Below are 22,197 nucleotides of genomic sequence, written 5' to 3'. Positions count from 1 at the left end.
TCAAAGTCGAGCTCATGATTTATGTAATAGCAGTCACTTGGACACTGATTAGCTGCTCTGTCAAGCGTGTAATACGAGAGGCACAACCCCTGGTTTATCAGTCATTTATCTGAAGTGCGTCCTGATATTATCACTGGATCCTAATGTCATCATTATGCCGCACAGCATGTGCGGGCCAGTGTGTCATGGTGCCGGCGACACTGCCTGTCAGGAGTTCAAGCCTCTTCATTTGCAAAATGCTCAGACATTCATAGCACTATGTCAACAGTAAAATAGAGAAGCCACATCATACGAGAGATGGAGGGACAGAGGCACACAGGTACACTAAATAAGTGGACACAAGAGGATACAAGGAAATTTTGTCACCTCTTTGTGGCCGTGGAATTGCTTATATGATCATCAGGCTAATTCTTTTGAGAGGAGTGGAATAACAAAGTGTCAGAGTAAAAAGAACAAAATAACAGGTTGCTTCTTTTTTTTTTCTGCGTCTGCTTCGTGGTTTGATTTAGAGGAATAGACACATCTACTGTACACTTGGTACACAAAAGACCTCCTCAATGTGCAATGTGAGGCCCACAGAGCCATTTTTCCTGATTAAAATGCACACTCACACACACCACTGTGTGAGACGATGGCGGTTGTTCAGTCTGTCAGGACTTTCCTGTTCTCCTAAAGAATATCTGATATCATAAATGACTTCAACTCCTCCCACGCCAACATGCGAGCGAGGCTGCAAACACAGGAAAAGAGAGCAAGACACAGACTGCCAGTATATGACTGAGCTATGACAATCATACATTACCGGATGGACAAAACTGCTAATAAACAATCGCTGTCATTATTACAAAAAAAGGTTAGGGCTGTTATTCTCGCAAACATCTGGTGCTGTACACTAAAAGGAAGCTGTGCAACGTATAAGTCCGTCAACACCTCACACAAACAAAAATAGTGAGGGAAACTGAACAGGAAAAGGAGCTCTTTGAGTCCCAAACAAAAGATATCAGCCCGGCTGCCAACACAGACAGGGCACCACACCTTGGCAATGATGCCGCTCACAATCAAAGGAACAGTCGTCATCAGTGGAGCCGTGTTTTTAAAGGATATCTTTAAAAGATTGAAAATATGTGTCATTATGGAAAACAATTGAGCCTGGAGCCTTTAGTATACCGAGTTGTTATGTCACTCACACGCACTTTAGGTTGTTTATTTCAACACATAATGGCAAATATGCTTCCTGTTTTTAAACATTAGAATTTTTGCACACCTCATAATAAATGTATATGATTGTAAAATGTGTAAAGCAGCCTTGATGAGCCGGTGGTAATTAAAATTAGCACACAACAAAAATTGCATTACAAAAAAATTAATAAATAATAAAATCTGTCTTAGAAAATATTTAAAATTGCACATTTCTGTCATTTTTAGTAAATGCAATAAAGCAAACACGGAACGGCTTTAGTGGCTGCCACATATGATAATTGTCTGGCCACTGAATGCAGCATTAAAATGATTTCAAACAGTATGGCTCAGAAGATCCAGCAGAGGGGGCTGCTTACTGCAATCATATGCTGATTAATTGAGCTTGATTCTCCCCATGCTGCGAACATAAGTTGTCCCACACTGTAGGCTACATGTTGGTATGTGGTTAAAGGTTACAAGGCTTTATCGAAGTCACCTTTTACCACAGGTAGCCCCTCACATCATTTTTGATGAATATTAAGAAAACACTGATTTTCTGATTATCCCTCATCAAGCCTATATCAAACTAGGTTATGTTCATTTTTATTAATCGTGCATGTTGCTCTCTAATTAGCTAATGAGAGACAAAAAGCAGGTTTAGAGCAGAAAAATGCAAATGACTCTTAGAAAATAGCACAAAAAAGTAAATGGCAAGGCTGAGAATCATCCTTCATTGAAATGTCAGAGATAAATGGCTCAAATGTCACATCAATTAAAACGGGGGACAGTTAGTAGTTCATTAAAGAGAGAGCCATATTGCACCGTCGGGTACCGTTGCCAACCCTTACTATCTGGGGCAGACTGGCAGCGGGTCCAGATGGCACGGAAATCCTCACAGATTTCAAAATGGTCTCTGCAGGGGTGGCGTTTTCTCCCCCGCTCCCACCCTCACCGCTGAGATGGGGTGTGGGCCACAGGCCCATGCCGGCCTACACATTCCAAACGGAGGCATGCGGAGAGCTGAAGGCATCACAGAAACAAAAAAATAAAGCTGCAAAGGACAACAGACAGAAGAAAAGAAAAATGCGTGACTGATGCCACACACTTGGTCATAATGACTGAAATATAAGCTTCCACTTAATCTATGACTGCTCCAGGCAACATAAGGCAACCCCCCCCCTCTCCTTTAAACGGCATAAAAACTCTAATAAAAGGATTGAGTGCTGCCCCATGTGTTGTTCATAATACTGACTTTATTAGTTGGTAATACATAAGGTGTTATTGGTTGCTGCAGTCACATAGGTGTTTTTTTATCCACAAACATTACGCTTGAGACCCTAAAGACCTCACTGAGAAGCTGTCACAGGAGATGCAGAATTGGATAAATGTCTCAGCAATAAGTGGAAAGATAACAGTGTTTGAAATTAATGCTCAAAATATGCATTATCATATTTTTTCCTGCTGTAAAAACATCAAGCAAATCAAATATCTAAATCACTACCATTACTAGTCTTCGGCGTACTGGGGACCCCCTGAAGGACCCCAAATCCCAACTTGAGACCTATTAGAAAAGCCTTCTTCTTAAGTCTGTCCCTGGCAAAGGGGAGGAGCGGAGACTTTCTCTGGACCAATTACAGAGCGAGAGCGGACTTTTGCCTCTCGTGATTGGTCGGCTTGACCACGCTGCCTTGAGAAACAGGAAGAGTTCTGCTTTGACATGTGTTTTGCAGAGGGGGGGAAGAGGAGTGGGCATCGCAGAGACACCGTTTGGATGCACACGGTTAAATTTGTAAGCACCGGCGTTAATTTACAGCGTTAAACTTTCTCTAACACAAGCTAACAACATACACAAAGCTGAAAGTACGCGTACGCTTAAGCTAACGAGGGCTAGCGTTTGCTAATACGCCTTTCAGACACGAACTCTCGCTTGTTTATTTCATTATTATGATAGGTATATTTTTACATTAAAACAGATACTCACCCAAGGAGCCGTCATCTGAAACAGCACATTAAGGACACATGTTGCATTTTTACACCTGCGCAGTCACGGGGCGCTTTCTACTCAATTAATCACGCAGGTTTGACCAGGAACTAGTCTAATGAGAAACGAGTCAAATGATTGACGAGCATGAGGATGCCGCCAGTGATTTTTTTTTTCTTTTTAACAACACAATCTGCTTATTGTTTGTTGTTCCTCACCGTGAAGAGCTGGGTAAACACCCAGGCACTCACTTAGACTACTCTACTGCACCGAAAACGGCACAGAACAAACATGATAGCATTATTTTTAATCAGCGCAGACTATTAGCCAAGGCCATTATTGCCAAAGTCCATTATTCTATCTATGAGTCTATTACCATCTTGCTAAATGGCACGGAGTGTGTGCAGCGCTTATCCAAAGTGCACTGTACCATTGTTTGGCTCAGAAAATTTCTCGCCTTTATTGTCAGTTCAGGCAAACCCCTGATGAATACAGTGAGAGCTGCAAGAGTAGAAACAAGAAAGTTGAAGCAGACGCATTTGTGATCACATACCATGACAGATGTGGTGGTGGTGGTGGTGTTGGTAGTATGCGTGTGTGAAGTGCGGATGGGGGGGTGGATACGGGAGTAATCTAAAAATAAAAGATATCCATTCTTAAATTAAAAGTAGAGTGTGCAATGAGCAGTGAAGTGTTTTTGTTTTGCTTTGTTTAAGGGCTACAGCTTGTGATTATTGTTTTATTAAACAGTCTGTAATTTTCTGAAGCTCAAGGTGTCATTTTCTCCACTCCACAGCTCCCCAAAATTCAGTTTACGAGCAATGAAGACAAAGGAAAGAAGAAAGTGCTCTTAATTTGAGAAGCTGGATTGTTGAATACTTTTATTTTTAGTAAAAAAAAAAAAAATCAAATAAAAGGATTAATTATTGAAGTAGTTACCAGTTGTGGTTAATTGTTTCATCTGTAGTTTGTTTTGTTGCTTCCTTAAATAACTAGTGCACAAGATTTCACGTGGTGAGCATTGAAAATTTGATTATGGGACTTAAAAATGTTATAAAAGTTAGTTTAGCAGAGAAAGAGTTTCACATCTGTCAGTATGCTAGGCCTGCAAAAATTAAAACAATTAGTTAGTCATTAAAAAAAATGTTATTCCTTTTTTAATATCATTCCCTCTTTATAGTCTGTCTTGAAACTTTAATTGTCATGTGTCATTTTTATTTTAATTAAATGCAACAAATAATAATTCATAATGAAAATAAAGTCTAGTCAAAGCAGTGCACAGCTCCCATCAATGTACACACACGTGTGAGTTAACCATTTAAAAACACGTGGTATGTGTAATATTGAAAGCAAAAATGGAGATATTGCATTTGTGCACTTTAAACTTTTCAGATCATCGTTCTGGGAAGGAAAGGTTACTTGTTTGAAACTTACAATCAATGTGACCTTTATTTATTATAACCCCCATCTCTCAAAAACTCACATATAACATAGTCAATCATCTCTCCTTCCCTCAAAGTAAAAATAAAAAAGGAACTGCTGTCTGGTTATTGCCAGTATCCATCTCAGTCGTCAGAAAAGCTGCACGTTTTTGCTGTTGTTAAGGGCTGGAAACCAGAATCCCATCGGAGTTGCACCCTAAGGAACAAATTTAATGCTAGAAAAACATCCCGGCCATCAACCAAAAATGACGGATTGAAAATAATGTCGAGCTATCTTGGGAATCCCCCACCAGACAAGGGAACAGACTGCATTGTTTTTCTCATTTATGTGATATATAGAACAGAAAGAGGGGAAAAAATGGGCGATTTATTGGTTAGATAGGCGTATTCTTTTCCATACACAGAAGAAATATTGGATAGTAATGTGGGGATCAAGTCACATCATGACATTGTTTGGAGGCAAGGTGTTCAAATATGTAAGTCATCTTTCGTTGGTGGCCCGCTAGGTTTTCAATAGATCATTCAATGCAAATATGTGTGGGAAATTGTGAAAGTTGCCACATGAATATGTCAATGAACGTAGTGTAATTTGTACTTCCTCAGCAGGGCAGCAAGATGAAGAAGCAGGGGGAGAGCCAGTGCACTCAGAAGACCATCTCATTGCTGAGCCCCCTGGGGACGATCCAAGTCAGTGGATGTGAGAATGGTGTGCACACCATCCAGATCCTAATGGATGTCGCACCTGCTGAAAGGTACTGTACAACAGCCGGGCTGGTGACGTGATAAACAAAGGTGTGAAATTTACAGGCAGACAGAATCCACTCCTGTGATGGAGTGCCACCATTCCTCATTGGAAGCAGGGCATTTTTGTAGATCCCACAAGAAATATCCTGGAGAAAGTTGGGCAAATATGAGCAGGCACTAGAAATATGAGGGGCACTAGAATACAGTTGGGCTTGAAATTAGATTTCTGATGGCATGTGGTTGTGATTCTTCCTGCAGTATATTTGAAATTTCAGAAAAATAACTTGTTTATTACCCACAAGGGAGTTGATTAGAACTGATGTCTGTAGGGTCAGCAAAGGCCACGGGGAGCATGGACTGTTCTCTCCTGTTTATTTATGTTTCCTTCAAGTTGTATGCAGTAGTTCTGAGTGTCGACTGACACTCAGAAATGTAATATGTGATTGCATTTCTGGGCCTGCCCATCCCTCAAAAGTGTCAGGAACGTTGACAGTCTTACTGAAGCGATTGAAACTGATTAAAGGCAGCATTAATAAGTGCCTCTTCCTTATTTTTACAGGTCCATATCCTACAGCTCAGATTAGTTTTGATTAGATTGAAATTAAATATCCATGTATCGCAGATTCGCATTTGATAAACTTGAATGGTCGGGGAAATTAAACGATTTCCAAATGCACCCGGATAGGAAGTTATCCTTTTGAAAATGTATGTTCAAATTCTAATTTATGGAAACCCATTAATGACCTTGTATATTATACCTCAACATGTGTTTCCTTCTCGACTGTCTGCTATTTCCTAAAATTCATCAAGCAGTAAAAAACATTCCACTTGTTGTTAATGAGTTGAAGTGAGAAAATTAATAATATGGAATTTTGATTATGGAAGATGTCCTGTAACCATGCACAAGCACCTTTCTCCGTCTCCTTGTGAACAGGGTTTAATTTGTGTGTTCAGGTTCAGTAGGAATATGCAAATGAATTTAATGATTCGCATCACTAGATCATTTCTCACTTTAATATCATTTGCTATGTCGGTCATAAGTGAAGCTCTGATCACATCGCTGTATGTTTGCAAAGGTGTGAGCCTCCCACCACCCCCACCCAAGAAAAAATTACTAGTAAAAATGTTTAGATTTTATCTCAACCGGTTGAATATATTGTTATTGTCACAGGACGGGGAAACTAGAGCCACCTTAGATATATGTAGTAACGCAATGTAAACAGGCATTAAGGGAGGCGAGATAAAGTGACAAAATACAGGCTTATCTTTGCAACCGGCTTTACATGTAGATCTCACCAAAGCCCGCCTGTAGCAGTAATAGTTCAGATCAGCCATTTCTATTGATTTATTTATGACATACTAAACAAGGCTCTTTCCAGCTTCGGATGTGTTGTGGTACAGGCTTAGAAAGTCACTGTGATAAATGATCTCTAAGAGCATATTTTAGATATGGGAAATAGATAATGTCCATTCATAGCATAAACTCAGACCTATAGCAGATATTTGCCAACGAGCCAGAGCTTTGAAGGCTTACACGGCCGCGTTTGCCTCCTGCGTTTCTCAGACTTCACTATTGCTTGGCATTGAACAGCTGGGCCAGCAACAGAAGCATTTGTGGCATTGATAGATAGTTATTGATAAATGCCATTATAGCTACATAAACGCCCTTGAAGTATTGCTTACACACCATGACCGTCAGCTCTTTCTAATAGAAACGTCTCAAGCCCCTTTTGCTTCCTAACTGATCTTAGGAACATTTCCTGAAATCAACCTCCTCTGCCAGTCTAACGACAGCCCTGAAGGCACCATCAGATGAACAAATTCATTACATCTCAACAACCCCTGTTGGGGCCCTACGCACCAGCCTCCCTGTTAACCAGTTTTCCCCCCCTTTAGTTTTTAGCATGGCCTCAGCGTTCACAGAAAAATGATACGCATTTTGTTTACAGGAGATTACTATTATCTGAAATATGATGCTTCTTGCCTCTTTCACACAGAGCACAGACACATAATACAGAGGAAATCATAGAGCACTTTTTTATTAGGGTGAAAAATGAAAAAAAAGGGCTGGACTCCTGCCCCGAGACATTTTGTGAGCATATTATTTTACAATGCTTTGATCAATTTGTCTGTCAAGCTGGCTGAGATGTGGGGGAGCAGGAAAAAAGCAATTTAGCTTGTGAGGTCCTCAATAGAAATGTACTACAGGAGCCTGTGTATGACATGTTGCATTAGAACCTGAGTAGCCTTTATTGCCTGATAATGTTGCAAGGCAATGCTGATATCAATCACCCTTTAACAGCCAGTGTGATGTGTTTTTATGAAAAAAGAAAAAAAAAACAGAAATAATGCATGAAACATTTTTTGGAAAATAATTGATTTAATTCAGAGCTGAGGGATTTCTACTTTTAACAACAAAAAATATTGTGTTGGTAAAAACATGCACAAAATGTGCTAGGAGCTAAAAATTGTTAGGAACAAGATCTTTTCGCATATGCTCCTATAGAAAATTGTAATTAATTTTACACGGATAAACACTTCTGTCTCATTTGCATATAGATATAAACAATATATTTGTGCGTCTGAATTCCCAGCACACTCGGGTCACGTGATCTGCCTAAAATCCTAAGTGGCTAAAACCAAAAATTATCATTATACTTCCCAGGCCATAAATCCCCCCCCCCGTTTTTTTTCTCTGACACAAAGCCTTATAAATCTGTGTCTGATTTTTCACATTGCACATTGTTTTTAGTTAATGATTTTCATCTGTTTGTTGTTGCTGTGATAGCGGGGAAATGTACCATATGCTCCGGCAAAAGACAAATGATTAGCAAATGAAATTCTGGACAGCTGTCTGACTGAAAGCGTTTGGTTGATAGCATTCTGCTACCATAATTAGCTTAAGCTTTGGGTTAATTAACTTTCTACCTGGATATGCATAATAATAGCATTCTGGAGAAAGCCAAGGAGCTTCCAGTATATCAGCAGCAAAGGCTGGCTTTTTATTTTGTATTTCGGCTGCATATTTCAATTTCAAGAGGCGATTTAGCTCGGGAGCATCGTCAAATATTGTAGATTTTACTCCCCAAGCCAGATAATTCTGAAACAATAGGGGTGTATTATGTGGCAGAAATGCCATTTCTGAATGTAATTAAAGCGGATGAAAGCAATCACCGATTTTTAAACGCTTTTGTCTAGCATGAGGCCTACTTGTAAAAAAATACCCATCAAGAGGAGAAAAGAGGCAAGAGAACCCCCAAGTCCTTATATAAGAGGCCTTTGAGACTGAAGTGAAGTACAACAGTAATTAGTCTTTTGTATGAATTTGCTGGCCATGGTCATGATTAGTTAAGCATATGAGAGGACTGCAGGACTGCATTGCTCTTAAGGAGGAGGGTGTTAAAGTCTATTTATCACCAGTTATCCTCACAGCTTTCCATTATCACTGACAACACTGGATGGGGCCTGAGAACAGCCTAATTGTTCTGAGGTGGAGTGTTTTTGTGTCAAATCTGCCACCCCACTCACATTGGCATTCATAAGCATCCAGACATTTTCCATCTATCTATCCCTAATACCCAAGCTGTCACAACAGCTTTTACACACTACCAACGCTAGTGTGAAATATCTGAGGTGATGCATTTATCGTTTTTTGTTTTTTTTTTCTTCTCACACTCATGTAGTGTTGTGAATCAATGTCCTGGTTCACGCTGAATAGCAGTATGGCAAATGTGTTCCTTATTCTGAGGGGCCTGTTTACATGATGTGCTCACACACCGGGAAATATAACAACTCTTTTTATTCCACTGTAATTTTTCTCTTCGCTTCTCCATCTATGGTGTATTTCATCTAACGTAGGATTTTGTTCATTTAAATTATAATTTTGCTTGATATGTAGATATATACATACATACATATATATAGACACTGCTGTGTGCTAAATAAACTGCTTACATTTGTAACTAAAATGCTTTGTCATACAAACCATGAACTGCTGAGATATTGAATGAAATCATCAATAAAGCAAGGAGAGATTTTTTGACGGAGTCCCTTTAGAAACGGTATGAATAATTCATTGTGTAATGATATTCTGATGATTTTTGTTCTATTTTTTGCTGCGGCCTTAGAATATTGTTTTGCATGTTGTGAAGTGTAGTACTCAGCTGCGTATTCATTAAGGTGCTGCTCCCACTGGCCCTTGGACCCATCTGTGCTCTATGTTTATGCCTCCGTCTCCCGGGACCGTCCCAATCAGGCTGCATGTGCCATTTCCTGTGTAAACCAACACCTGTGTAACACACTACCTGTAAACCGCCCCACACAGACGAGACACTGACATTCACTCAGATGAAAATCTGCAAATGTTGTGGTTTCTAAAGCGGAGCCTCCAGGGTGAGGTTTTGAGTTGAATGAGAGTTGCTGCTCACTGTGGAGATGCAGCTAAAAGCAGCTCCTGCAGTTTTTTTGTTTCCCTCCCCTTTCCCTGCTGTCGACCGGGAACTTTTTCCAGCATAAGGGTTGCGCTAGTTTGTTTTAGAACTTGATTGGATTCTATATCTGCAACATGCAGAAGTGTACAGTGTGTGACATACTAAGGCAATATGCAGAGAGATGATTCCGCTCTGACATCTTGGAGAGGAGTACGAGTCAATTATGCCCAAGTGTTGTTCTTGCTTATCTTCCTGCGGCACCAAACAAGGATTTAGTCAAGGATTTAGGGGTGAGGGGGCGGTGGTGGGGATCATGGTAAGCGGTTCACAACAAAACACTCAAAACTCTTGGGAGCGGGCACTGATTTAAAAATAAATTACAGAAGACGAAGCGCTAACACTCAAGGGCCCTCAGCAGTGCTGGCGTACACAGGTGAAGATTAGCCTCCTCGCTAATCAGAGGAACAAGGCAGTAATTTGCTCTGAACACAGACAGTAATTAGGACTTGGTGACACTGGATTCCCATAATGCCTTTGTGCTTGACGTGGTCAAATTTTGACAGAGGCTATCCATGCAGGGTCACTGTCCCCCCAGTCTCCCGGCCCTCTTCAGTTGAGGCTCTAAAAGGTCCCTGCAGTTACAGGGGATCCCTAATGTACTTTATGCCTCCCTCACTGGCTCCTTACCATTCGGGTAATTGGAGTCTCTTACTGTGGCACTTGAGAATAGAGGCTAAAAACGCTATTTGAAACTGCTCAGTAGTCTGTTGTAGATAAACATTGCGGCGTCGGGGTGTGGATACACTACATAATGGAGTAAGAGTTAAGGCTCTGGTAATACATGCCTTCACTGACTCCTGTGGCTAGCCGTTGGGAGAAGACCTAATTGTTGTGTGCTTTGTTGCCTACTCTGCAGTATTTTACCACCACCTTTATGTATTGGATTGAGTGTTGCAGCCTCTTTGGCGGACATTCACTAATAAGAGTTGCAGGATATCTAGAGAGCAGTTTATCCGGCCCAGTTGTTTTTATTTTGAAACAGCGGAGCACAAAACGTGCACCCCAGAACAGAGTAGGAAGCATTCCTAACAGCTTCCCACTCCAAAAGCTCTTGAGTTTAGTGCTGCACTGCCTAGATAGGCATCTGAATGATCTTCCGATGGTTGAACGAGCTGCATTGAGCAAGTGGCTTACAATTGTATCACAGCCTTTGGCTCAGAGACCATCAGGATCTTGACATTCATAGAGACATGCTGTATTTTTTTCCCTTTTTAGACAGTCATTTTAGGCTTTTTTCATGCTCTCTTGAGTCTTTGACGTCTCTGAGTTAAGTATCTGCAGCTATAAGGCTGAGGAAAATATTGGACTGCTCTTGGCCTTTTCTATTTCATCCTCTGACCCGCCATGTTACCCATGATCGGTGAAGGAGAACTCTGGCAGGCTGTGTCAAAAGTGACAGCCGATCGAGTCAGGATGAGCGCCATCACGCTTCACAGGATGGAGGCATGAGTTCTGAGTTTTTCCCCTTTTAGTGCAATATACCATTACACCCTTCGCCAGATTCCTTTCAATTAGATTCTGTGGTTAACCTGTTTCATTCTTACGTCTGCAGCTGATAGAAAAAGTCTTACTGAAGTCTTGTGCAACTAGAGATACAGAAAAAGACTAATTTAATGTCAGCTATTCTTTTCTTTTTTTTTCCCCTTTGTCTCCTTTGATTGTTTCTTCCAGGATGAACAAAATAGCCTCCAACATTGTATAAATGCTCAATTCATTCTTTATATTAGAGTTGGAAAACGGGTAGAACTCCAAATGAGTCCCACTTTACGCAACAATGATTTATGGTAATTGGAAATTGATTGTGACAGGAGCACAATATTAGAAAATTTCTCAAATCGCAATCTTCTATCAAGGGAAATATTCTTTTAGTGCAGCAGATCCTCGGCTAGTTTGGAATTAGTTTCTGATTTCTTTACCTGTGATGAAATAGTAAATGGCTGAAGGACATGGAAAAAAATATGATTTATGTAGTCAAAAGATAATAAAATAACAATTCTTCTTTAACCCAATTTGAATTGTTTGTTCTAACGTCAACACACTCGCTACACACGTTTATTAAAATACTCTTTATAATCACTGCTAATTATAATTCTTGGTTTTCATAGAGCGTTGGCAGTTACTTTAGTACAATATAAAGATTGTTTCCCCTTGGAGAGTTTTGTTGTAATTAGTCCGACATTTATTAGACATCTCTAATCTCTCATTTGAAGGGCACAGCTTCTAATGTGCCAGTCTGGACTCCATAAAGATCACATGATGCTGCCTGATTTCTGATTCACTGAAGCGGCTGGAAATGTTGCAAGCACAAGTGCTACATCTCCACTGCCCACATGCTCTTTTAAAAACAATCCCCCATTGCACCTAGAGGTGACAGACTTCAGCTCAACTGATGTTGTTCCCCCCCTTTTATTTATTTATTTCCTTGTTGTTTGCCAGCCATAACATGTACTGCATTGCATTAACTTTTACTACTGTCAATGTTGTATCAGTCAAACACCTTTTAAAAACGGGCGCATCCGTAAGCTGGGAGGAGAGGAAAATTAGCCACAGTGACAAGTCTGAAGTGTAAGCACAAGGTCAAAGGTGCCAAGCCTTAAGCAAAGGTGCACTAGCCTTTGTCCGGTAGATTGTAAGGGCCTGCGGGTCCAACAGGAACATTTCCACACACAATATCCCCGAGCTGTCAGTGTGCAGCGGCTGGAACATCCTCTCGGAGAGAAAGAGAGGGTGTGGAGGGGCAGAGGAGGTGGTGGTGTGAGGATGCGTGTTGTGGGGGGGGGGTTGAGGGTGTGTAGAGAGGGAACAGTGGCCTGAAGATCCTTGCTGAGAGAAAGAGAAGTTGGGGGATGGTGTGTGTGTGTATGTCGGGGTGTAGGTGGTGGGGAGCCAAAAGAGCTGGAGTGGGAGGATAGAGCAATAGAGAGGGGGAAATGAGGAGGGAGAGCTGGGGGAGGGAGGGGAGGGAGGGGATAGAAAGGAGAGACAATGACAAGTAGGGGCTGGCTGGGCACTCACCCATGCCGACAGAGATTGCCATGAGCCATGGCCATTGTTTGAGCGGGTCTCAGCACAGAACCCGCTGGTGGGTTTCCAAGTTTTCACCACTCAACTATAAACTGCTGTGTGGTTTATTTAGAAATGAGAGTATTTACACCTTTTACTGTATTTACACCCACTGTTAAACGGCACCCGGGAGATTTTTATCACACAGCCACAAACTAGCAAGCAGAGTGGTTTCTCTGAAAACTGACCTGCTCAGTCATAACACTCCAGTAAACCTCAGCTTCACGTGTCCAATATAAAACGCAGCTCAAACTGTGACCTGCACAAGTGTAAAAACACTTTAGGGCCGCGCTGTTACGGCGTGCAGGAGAGAGACGGTCTGTGTGTTTAACAAAGTAAATGTCTATTATTAATACCGTACAGGACAAGCCAATTTTGAAAAAAGGGGGCACTTAAATGGTGGTATTATTTATTTATAAGTCCTGTACACCAGTTAATGGAATTGGCGGGCCTGCTTTAGATCCACAACACAGCTTGAGGTCCACTTTGGAGTAATGCACATGCTAAGAGAGGACTTTCCCAGTAGGGTCTTTAAGTGTCAAATATGGGTCAGTCTGCTTGCATTGACCTGGGGGGTGGTCAGCAGCAGAGAGAAATTCAGCTGTTAAGTGATGCCAACTCAACCGTCGGCAAATTCCTCCAAGCATCTACTCAAGCTAAGATGCATGTCCAAGTGCGGCGCTTTTCTGGCCAACATCGCTCTGGCCAAAAAAATCCATTTATTCTTGTCATGAACTATAAACTAGACCCAAGCAGAGTTGAAACTGTTGTTAATGCTGTGCTCTTAACTTTTGTCTGCTACTTTTCTGTTTTAAGAAACCGTTTTTTCTCCCTTAAAGTAGTTTGAAACGAACTGTTAGCGGTTTCTTATGACCTGACGGTTGTTTTTTTGTCTTTTTTTCCCTTTCGTACTCTATTATATCTACTCTTGAGAAAATTCTGGATTCTGCCTTTTTATCTTCCTGAGGTTTATTCTGTCTTCCAAAGCTCTGGTATCCGTCAAAGCCGAGCGACATGCAAAAATGTACAAGTTCAGATTTTAAACACGTCTTAATTTACAACTTCAGTTCCACTCAGCAAATTATGTCATCTTGCATCTTTGTCACTCGTGGCATGTTATTACACTCTTGTGACATATTTAGCACTGTTCAAGCAAGAATTGGGTATTATGATTGCTCCTCTGATCCCCACCTCACCTCCCCATCCTGCCTTATATCCCTCACAGGAGCAGCGGGGGCCCCCTGAGCTGTGTGGTCAACGATAGCCTGGCAGAAACGAGCCCTGAGTTGCAGCGCTGCGTTGAATGGCTCCAGGCGTACTTCAGTGAGCCGCAGACCACTGGGAGTCTCCCGCTCCCTGGCTTTCACCACCCCGCCCTGCAAGGAGGTCTGTCATGGATAAATATTTGCAGAGCCATGACTGGGATCAGGCTTTCACTCTTAATTGTCAGTTACATCACTTACACTCACTGGCTCAGTGTGTTATAATGAAGTATTTTATGGCTGAGAGAGAGAGCGAGAGCGAGTGTGCGAGGAAGAGAGCAAGAGCAGAGGAAAAGTGAGTGAGTGGGTGAGTGAAAGGAGAGAGAACAGAACACAGAGCTGTAACTTGGTTCAGTAATCTGTGGCAGCTCTTACCACGCGTGTTAGTCTTGGCAAGCTTTTCCATGATTCTTGGCACATTCTTTGAAACTGATCGAATTCCACTCTTGACATTTTCAGACAGGAAGTTTTTTTTTTTTTTTTTTTAATGAGAACATGTGAATGGTGGTAAAGTTTGAATGAGCTTATTGTTGGCTTGATCAGTCACCTACTGTGAGTGAAATGAAAGCACCCCCCAAAAATGGACAATTAGTGTCCTTTCAACCGGTAGCTTCGGCGAGGCGAACGACTAAAGATGCAGAGGAAAACAAGAAAACAAAAGCAAACAAAATGAATATTTGATTGCCAACCGTGGTTTCGTTTCGAGGAAATAAATAATATCGTAGCCCGACGACTCATTTTTGAGATCGTAAACAGAAATTTGTTTTCAAAACAATTGCGGGCTGCTCCTTTGTCACACTGAGATGCTCATCGCATTTTAACTGAAAGATTTTCAGAAGCTCTCATTTAGACACAGAAGCACACCTACACAGGAAAAAAAATGACTTTAATATATGCATTTAACAATTGTGCCTCTCTTCCCCTGCAATCAGGCCTTAGTTGCTCTCTAATTTCATGCAGATCTGCAGTGCTTGAGTGATGGCATTTTCAATGAGCAGGTACTCCATCGAGACCCTGTATACAGCTATGAGTCCCACGCTCCCGCAAAGGCAATGCAGAAATACATCAGGACCAATTACGATATCAACTTTCAGTGTGATTCCCTTCGCCACCAAGTGCTTGTGTACCAGCCCCAGGCTCTTTCAAATCGCATCTCATCTGAAGTCTTTGGGGTTTTAATTAAATTTCAGGATAGATGGAATTCTTCATTAGTACCTGATCTGAATAGGTGATTGTGCTGTGTTCCACCTCTCTCCCTCGCCTGTTGTTTTGGGGCTCCGTAAATACAGGGTTTAGGCTTGGATTGCTCTCAGTAGTCAGAACCATAGGCCATGCCAGTATAAAAATGTTAAATGTGAGCATCAAGAGTATTTGTCTTTTCAGGGGGGGAAATGGAAGGTTCTTTTTTTCTTGCTTGTTGATTCACAAATATTAAGTATCTTTTCTTGTTGCCTTATTGCTGTAAAAATTCCTCCTCGATCTAGTCGTGCAGCCTCTGCCTGCCTGGGAAAAAAAAAAGATACAAGTTTAATCAGGTCATTACAATCTGTGACAACCAACTTTTGTTTGCTCAGTTATCTTGTGGGAGAACCTGAGCGCAACAGCGCTCTCGCAGCACTTGTCATGTAATATTGAGTTGTGACCTTCACTTGAAGTGTTGCCATGTTTATTTACACATTTCTGACAAAACAAGCCACTTTTCATATTAGCTGTCACGATATACCTGAGAAACAGAGGTGACATGAAAGGAGATGCAAGGTGCAGTTTTCTATACCGTCTCGACTGATTGTCATGCACAACATCACACGCAAGTTTGGTCGGCGGGGGTAAGGGAATGGCGAGCGCTCGCGTGCGTTATGCTCAGTTAGCTTGTGTTTGCGCCTGTGTATGTGCGCTGGCTGCCTCAGAAAAACACAGACACCAACGTGGGTTCTTAAAACGATGCATATTCTTATCTCATTAATTATACATCCATATGTAACAGACGAGAGGATCTTAGTCTCGGTAAGCGGCGCGGGGAATGTGCGGGGAGGGGGCCGTGCAAAGGGGGGGAAGGGCGCTCTTCAAAGCCCAAATGACTGTGTTCCTGCAGGAGTCTGAACCTCCCCCTGTGCACAGCGCAGGGCGAGATGAGACACTCACCAGGACTCGCCCCTGTGATGTGGAGAGGAATTAGGGAAATGAACGTTTTCAGAATATCGAATAATCAGAGAATCATCAGCACCCCGTCAGCCTTCAAAAGTATGGATCCCTCAAGACTCAAGAGACACTTTGACTGGGAGTCAAAGTCTTCCCTCCCATTAGACACAAAGGATAATGAGGTAGCTGCATTTCCACTATTGTCTTTTTATTCTCACCACCATGTACGAGGTGACTGTCAGCTGGAAGTCGTCTCTCCAAATCTATCATTAGCAGGGCTGATGGATTTCAGTTTATTGTTTTCCTTTTTTGGCTTTCAAATTGCTCCCATACACAGAATTATGAGCAAATCAATCATATATGTCAATACCATCATAACTGCCGAACGTGTTCGATTTTACTCCGGGTAAATCCATCGCAGCCGCAGTGGCTCTGTCACCTGGCCTCATGGCAGGTAATGACCTGTGACATAATTATGGGGATGTCTGTAAACATGTAAGTGGTTCCTCTCAACTTTTATTTAAACAATTGACACCAGTGCTCCTCGATCTAAAGAGGGTCCTGACCCCAGACACACCGTATTAGGCTCTTTATGAAGTATGGGGCTAGGGGACTGCTCTCCAAGTCATTGCTGGTCCCCTCGAGTGACCTGCCTGAAGTCTCTGTCACAGCCACTGATGAGGGCAAAGTTCTTTAACCTTTGTGCCCTGCAGATAAAAGTACAGACACTTTTTGTCCAGAACTGTAGGAGATGTGAAAGCTTCCAGGAGAAACAGCTGCTCGGGATTAGTCAAAGGTGTACACAGCGCCATAGCTTGTTGCTCGGTCTGTTTGTAGGCAAAAGTTCTCGTCTGCGTCTGCCGGTGTGACTTTGGTTGTTTGTCAATAACGTTTGCATCACTGTGGATTTGTCGTAGCTGCAGTCTGGGCAAGTTGTCATCTACCCTGCCGGTGACAAAAGCGAAATCCTTATGTATCACACACATCATGTGGCCAAATCCGAGCTTTATGAGGGAGAGTAATGCATGAAAGGAATTTCAGGGGTGTATCTCATCTCCTCATAACATTAAGTCTGTCTGCATAAGAGCCCGTCATCTCGTTGACAGTGTGATTATTACCTGAAAAATTATTAAACAGTACCTACGGGCCTTGTTCAAGACAAAGAACTCACATGGGTGTGCATCAATCAAATGTATCCCCTTTAGGTTTTACACTTATTCCCCCCAGTTTAGGCAAATTGCCTTGTTCGCGTGGCTTTGTGTAGCAGAGAGTGACTATAAGGTAGCGAGGGAGCCTGGGGAGCAAAGGATGTTCACTCTGTAGAAGAGAGACAGGGGTGTGACATGTTTTCACACAATGCCAATTTAGAAGGATTTCACATAGATCACTTGTCATGTGCTCTCTTAGACCATATAAATGAGAGAGAATGGGAGATCACTAATTGAATTTTCATGACTGAGTACATGTATATACTAGAAGAAATTCACCCCCTCTTGATAACGAGACCATTGTTCCTCATCTTGTTCTCAGTGCAGAAAAAGAGTGTTTTGTGCTTTCTGCACAACCTCGGTGCATCGGCGTCTTAAGGTTTTTGAGATGCCTCAAATACTTTTCTTCAGCAATCAGAGCTAGACAAACATGCCTCTCAGTCACCGCCTGGTAATCCAGAAAAAAAAAGAAGAAAAGATAATGCTACTGCTAAAGTGCTAATGAAATCAAAGCCGTTAATGTGGTTGGTTAAGCTGTGGATGATTTGAAGAATTCTGCCATTTAAGTGAAGATGATATAATGAATCTACTCTGAATAGAAAGCAATTAAAAGGACAAATTGGTCTGATTAACCTCAAAGTCATCCCGCTGCCACAAATGGTGTGCAACATTCAAATTATTATTATTAAAAATCTGGAGCAGATTTGCAGTCTTTTTGGCCTCTCTTAATCCTTTTAAATGAAGGAGCGAACTTTTTTAATTTTAGCTGTGACCTTTCAAAGCATAACCTAGATTTTTCTGCCATAGGAATAATTTTCTCACGTCAGCTTCTGTAGCATGTTAATACTAGTTCTAAGGTCAAATTGAGGGACTTCTCTGTGTTTAGGTGCATAATGAGCAGTGTAAAGATGGAAAGAAGAAAAAAGATGGAATTGTAGGGAGCCAGGATGGACATTATAGTGTTCACCAGTAGGTGAAAATGCATTAATGAGTCAAACGTTGGCTTTTTAATTAAAAACAGCAGAGAGTTTAAAAAATATAACACATGTTTAAAGTTCCTTCATGTTATCAGCCTCTCGGCTGGCTGTTTGAGTTTGATTGATTAAATGAGGAACTCTCTCTTCCCCCCTTCTCCTTTCCCGTCTTTCTGTCACTCTTCCGTCCTCTTGCTTTCTGGCAAAGATTCATTCACCAGCCGCGTGCTGCAGGTACTTCTGAGAGATGTGACGTTCGGAAAGACGGTTTCATACAAACGCCTCGCCGAGATGGCGGGAAACCCCAGAGCGGTGCGGGCGGTGGGAGGGGCTATGAGGAAGAATCCGGTGAGTATGGTTGACATTGATTGACAGGCTTCTGTCTTGCTTACTTTATTTAGTCAGACAGGTAAAGTAACGGTTTGTATTTTTTTTTTTTTAACTTTATTAGCGACTTCAATATTTAACACATGCAAGATTAATTATGATCAGTTTTTCGGTGAATTTGCCCTTTAACAGAAAAGTAATTTTAAATTATTCTTAGTTTATATGTTGTATTAATACGTGGAAGCAGATTGCTGTGAACTATAATATTTATTGGGTAGTAATTCATTTTGTACAAATGCATGAAAAAAATGACAGAATACATAAAATAGGCAAAGATCACATTTGAGGTCATTTCCTGGTGAGGTATTGTCTCTCCTAGTTTCCTAACTCGTGTGCACGACTGAAGTTTTCCAGTAAAATGCATTTTAAAAAGTTTTCCCCGATGCATGATATGTAATCTAAACTGTAGGCGTGTTCGAGTACGTGCGATGGCGAAATAAACACCTCCCTCTGAGCACAGCTGAGGAGGGAAAGTCTACCTACAGCACGATTTTAAGCCCACACCTTTTGTTCCTGTTCTCTCAAGTCTTTACTGTAGATGTTCGCTGCAAATCTCCGCTTCTTGTAAGAAACCTGGCCCGCATCATTTTGCCCATGAATCCACTGTGTACAAAATGGAGGGCTAGAGGGCAAGTGGTGTGTCTTCTTTTGATCAAACCCTTTGATCAAAGCCTGTTTAACTCTGCCCATGTAGTGCTGTGGGCACCACCGGTGTGCTCTGTGAGGCAGAGAGCACTTCTTGTACAGCAGCAGTGCAGCCAGTGAGATGTTCTCCCTCATATGTGCTTGTGTGCATCCTCGTCTTAGTGCTGGGTCTCCCAGCATGTTGTAATTGATGTTGGGTGGGGACAAAAAGTTATTTATAATGAGAGCGCTCAATTTATAACACAGAATAAAATGTAGATAAACTAATTAATAGTGTCCTCTGGATTCTCTGTATACTTTTTACATTGCATTAGCCAGTGGCATTGCTGCTAGATGGCTGTATAATACCGCTCCGATTTGGCATCAGTATGTTTTACAGACATTTCTTTCCTCTCGTCCAGGAGGCTGGGAGCCTGAGCCATCAGCTCCTGATTCAGATCCAGAGTCAGATTGTCAGTGTCAATTACTTGTCAGTAGCACTGCTCCACTCAGGCTTCAGCTGTGAAAAGCTCAGTGTGCTCAATCGATCCTCCCCTCTCTGTGGCACTTCTTCTTCACCAGGATTTGAGTATTGATAAGCCTGGTGTAGTGCTCTTTTCCCCCCCAAGTGAAGAGGCAGATCCGAAGGCCTTGAGGGTACCCTGCTCTCCCTCCAAACCCGGGGAACAGTATTGATCTGAATACTCGAGCAGTATTTCTCTGTCTGCAAGGTTAATCTGGGGCTCGGAAAGTTTTATTGCTGTTGATATGGGAGTGGGTTTAATGATGGATTGAAGAGAAACACGGTGAATGTTCAGCTTTCATATAAAAGGCTGGAGGTGCAACCGTCACGTCAGCCTAACACATTTACATTGGAGAAATACAGTCGCAATGCAGCGACGGTTGTGTTGCCTTTCCGGTTAGTATAACAAGAACAAAATGAGGGCAACATTAAGAATATTTTAAAAGAAATAATTGCTGTGATTCATTCCCAACCATTGCCACTCTTCTTGTTCTGAATTCACAATGATCGAAGTGTTTTAGGCTTGCTTGTTTAATCTTTCTCCAGCCATTTAGTTTACAAAGAACTCGGGACCCCCCTGGCAGTCGTCTGCAACAAGAGTAAACGCTCCACCGACTTCCTCTTTTTAATGATCACAGGGTTATCAGATCTTAATGTTGACACCCTCTCGATTGAATATTCATCCTGCTGGTGTTTTTGCCCATTAATTTTTGATTGCTTCTTTGCTTTTCACTATTAAAGAGTAAAAAACATTTATACCCAAAGACTGAGCCATCACCCTGAATGTGGATTTGTGCAGGATCAAACCAGACACTTCTGGTGTGGCACTTTGTTTTCATGCAGTGCATGAATATAAAAAGTGCTACAAAAACAAAAGCAGTTCATATTTCCTGCACGTTGGTTACTTTTAAGTCACATCGTTTATGTGTTAAATCAGAGATTCTTTCATACATAATACATATCTACTATCAGCACTTGCAACTATTGTGGTGCTGTGACAATAAATGTCAACCTGAGAATAAGTATTTGATTTTTTTCCAGCGGTCTAATCTGCGTTCCTGTCTTACTCATATATTACTTTTTGTTCCTCCACATCATAGCTTTTAGGTATTTAAATTTCTAAAGTTTAGTGAAAAATGTCCTTTTTTCCCCATAATTCTGACCAAATGTAAAAATAAAGTAGTTACTTTTTATTAAAAAAAACACATTTTAAAAGTGGGACTTGGTCCTACAAATTCTAATATTTGTAAAATTGCACATGTTTATTAAATCCCCGTCTCTCTCTCTGTCTGTGCCAGGTTCCTCTCCTCATTCCTTGTCACAGAGTCATTTCTAGCAGTGGACAGAGTGGGCCGTACATGAGCGGCAAGGGCAACCATCTCAAACAATGGCTGCTCACCCATGAGAGGCAGGGAGGGGAAGGCTAAAGCATGACAGAGCCCAACTGTCCTTCAGTCAGTGCACACACGCACACACACATATATATACACACTCACAAGGCCAGGGTTTTTTTTTATTGTTATTCTTGTCTCTTTTTTTTCTTTTCTTTTCAGAACACAAAACAGGGCCATAAAGTTTTCCTTGCTTGGCACACACCGTGGAACAACTGGAGTAACTTGTAAATATTCAGTTTATAATCCTTTTTTTTTTTTAAATCTAAGAATAGAGATGCTGCATAGTTAATGTGATACAGAGTTGTTGCAGAATTAGAATGTACAAAAATAACTTAAACAGAGAACAGTAGGAATTACAAACATATGCTCCCGTGGGTCTCCGTTGCGTTTGCCAGATAGTGCTTGGAATGGTTTTTCTAAAGAATTATTATTCCCTTAAAAATATGTCTCTTGCATTGTTGTTGTTGTTATTTTTTTTCCTAAGCAGAATTAGTCTTTGTACCTCTCGTTGGTTTTTTAATTTCCTGCCAAGTGAATGCTTTGTTCAACATCCAGTGATAAAGGCTCTGAATTTTACGGCTACAAAGCTTTGTAGTGAGGCATTTGTTTTGTCTTCATTTAGATCTCATTGTTTGCTCTCGCCTTATAATCCACCTCGAGTGGAGAGTTGTCCTATGCATTTTATACTGTACTTTTGTTGCGTTAGACATGTTTAAATAAATCTGTCTCAAACTGACAAAATCCCGTCTTTTCATCATTTTAATTGCGTTTAATTTAAAAAGTGATT

The 22,197-nt window shown here is 41.4% G+C and overlaps 1 protein-coding gene across 2 annotated transcripts; it reads left to right on the top strand.

Moving 5' to 3' along the window:
* The first annotated feature begins 2,875 nt into the window (after positions 1–2,875).
* Positions 2,876–21,889, top strand: mgmt (O-6-methylguanine-DNA methyltransferase). Of its 2 annotated transcripts, none has more exons than XM_005914158.2 (6): positions 2,876–2,968; positions 5,209–5,354; positions 14,125–14,285; positions 18,691–18,830; positions 21,315–21,470; positions 21,570–21,889. In XM_005914158.2, the coding sequence occupies exons 1-5, from the start codon at positions 2,897–2,899 to the stop codon at positions 21,441–21,443; spliced, it is 648 nt and encodes a 215-aa protein (XP_005914220.1). In that variant the 5' UTR covers positions 2,876–2,896; the 3' UTR covers positions 21,444–21,470; positions 21,570–21,889. The 2 variants fall into 2 exon arrangements, with proteins under 2 accessions (XP_005914220.1, XP_014192670.1); XM_014337184.2 differs by having other exon boundaries at positions 5,206–5,354.
* The last annotated feature ends 308 nt before the right edge of the window (positions 21,890–22,197 follow it).

This window comes from Haplochromis burtoni, unplaced genomic scaffold, assembly GCF_018398535.1.
Source record: "Haplochromis burtoni strain Fernald_Lab_line unplaced genomic scaffold, NCSU_Asbu1 Contig_7, whole genome shotgun sequence".
Classification (NCBI taxonomy): domain Eukaryota; kingdom Metazoa; phylum Chordata; class Actinopteri; order Cichliformes; family Cichlidae; genus Haplochromis; species Haplochromis burtoni.
The sequence above is the reverse complement of the archived record's forward strand: the minus strand, read 5'-3'. Positions and strand labels throughout refer to the sequence as shown.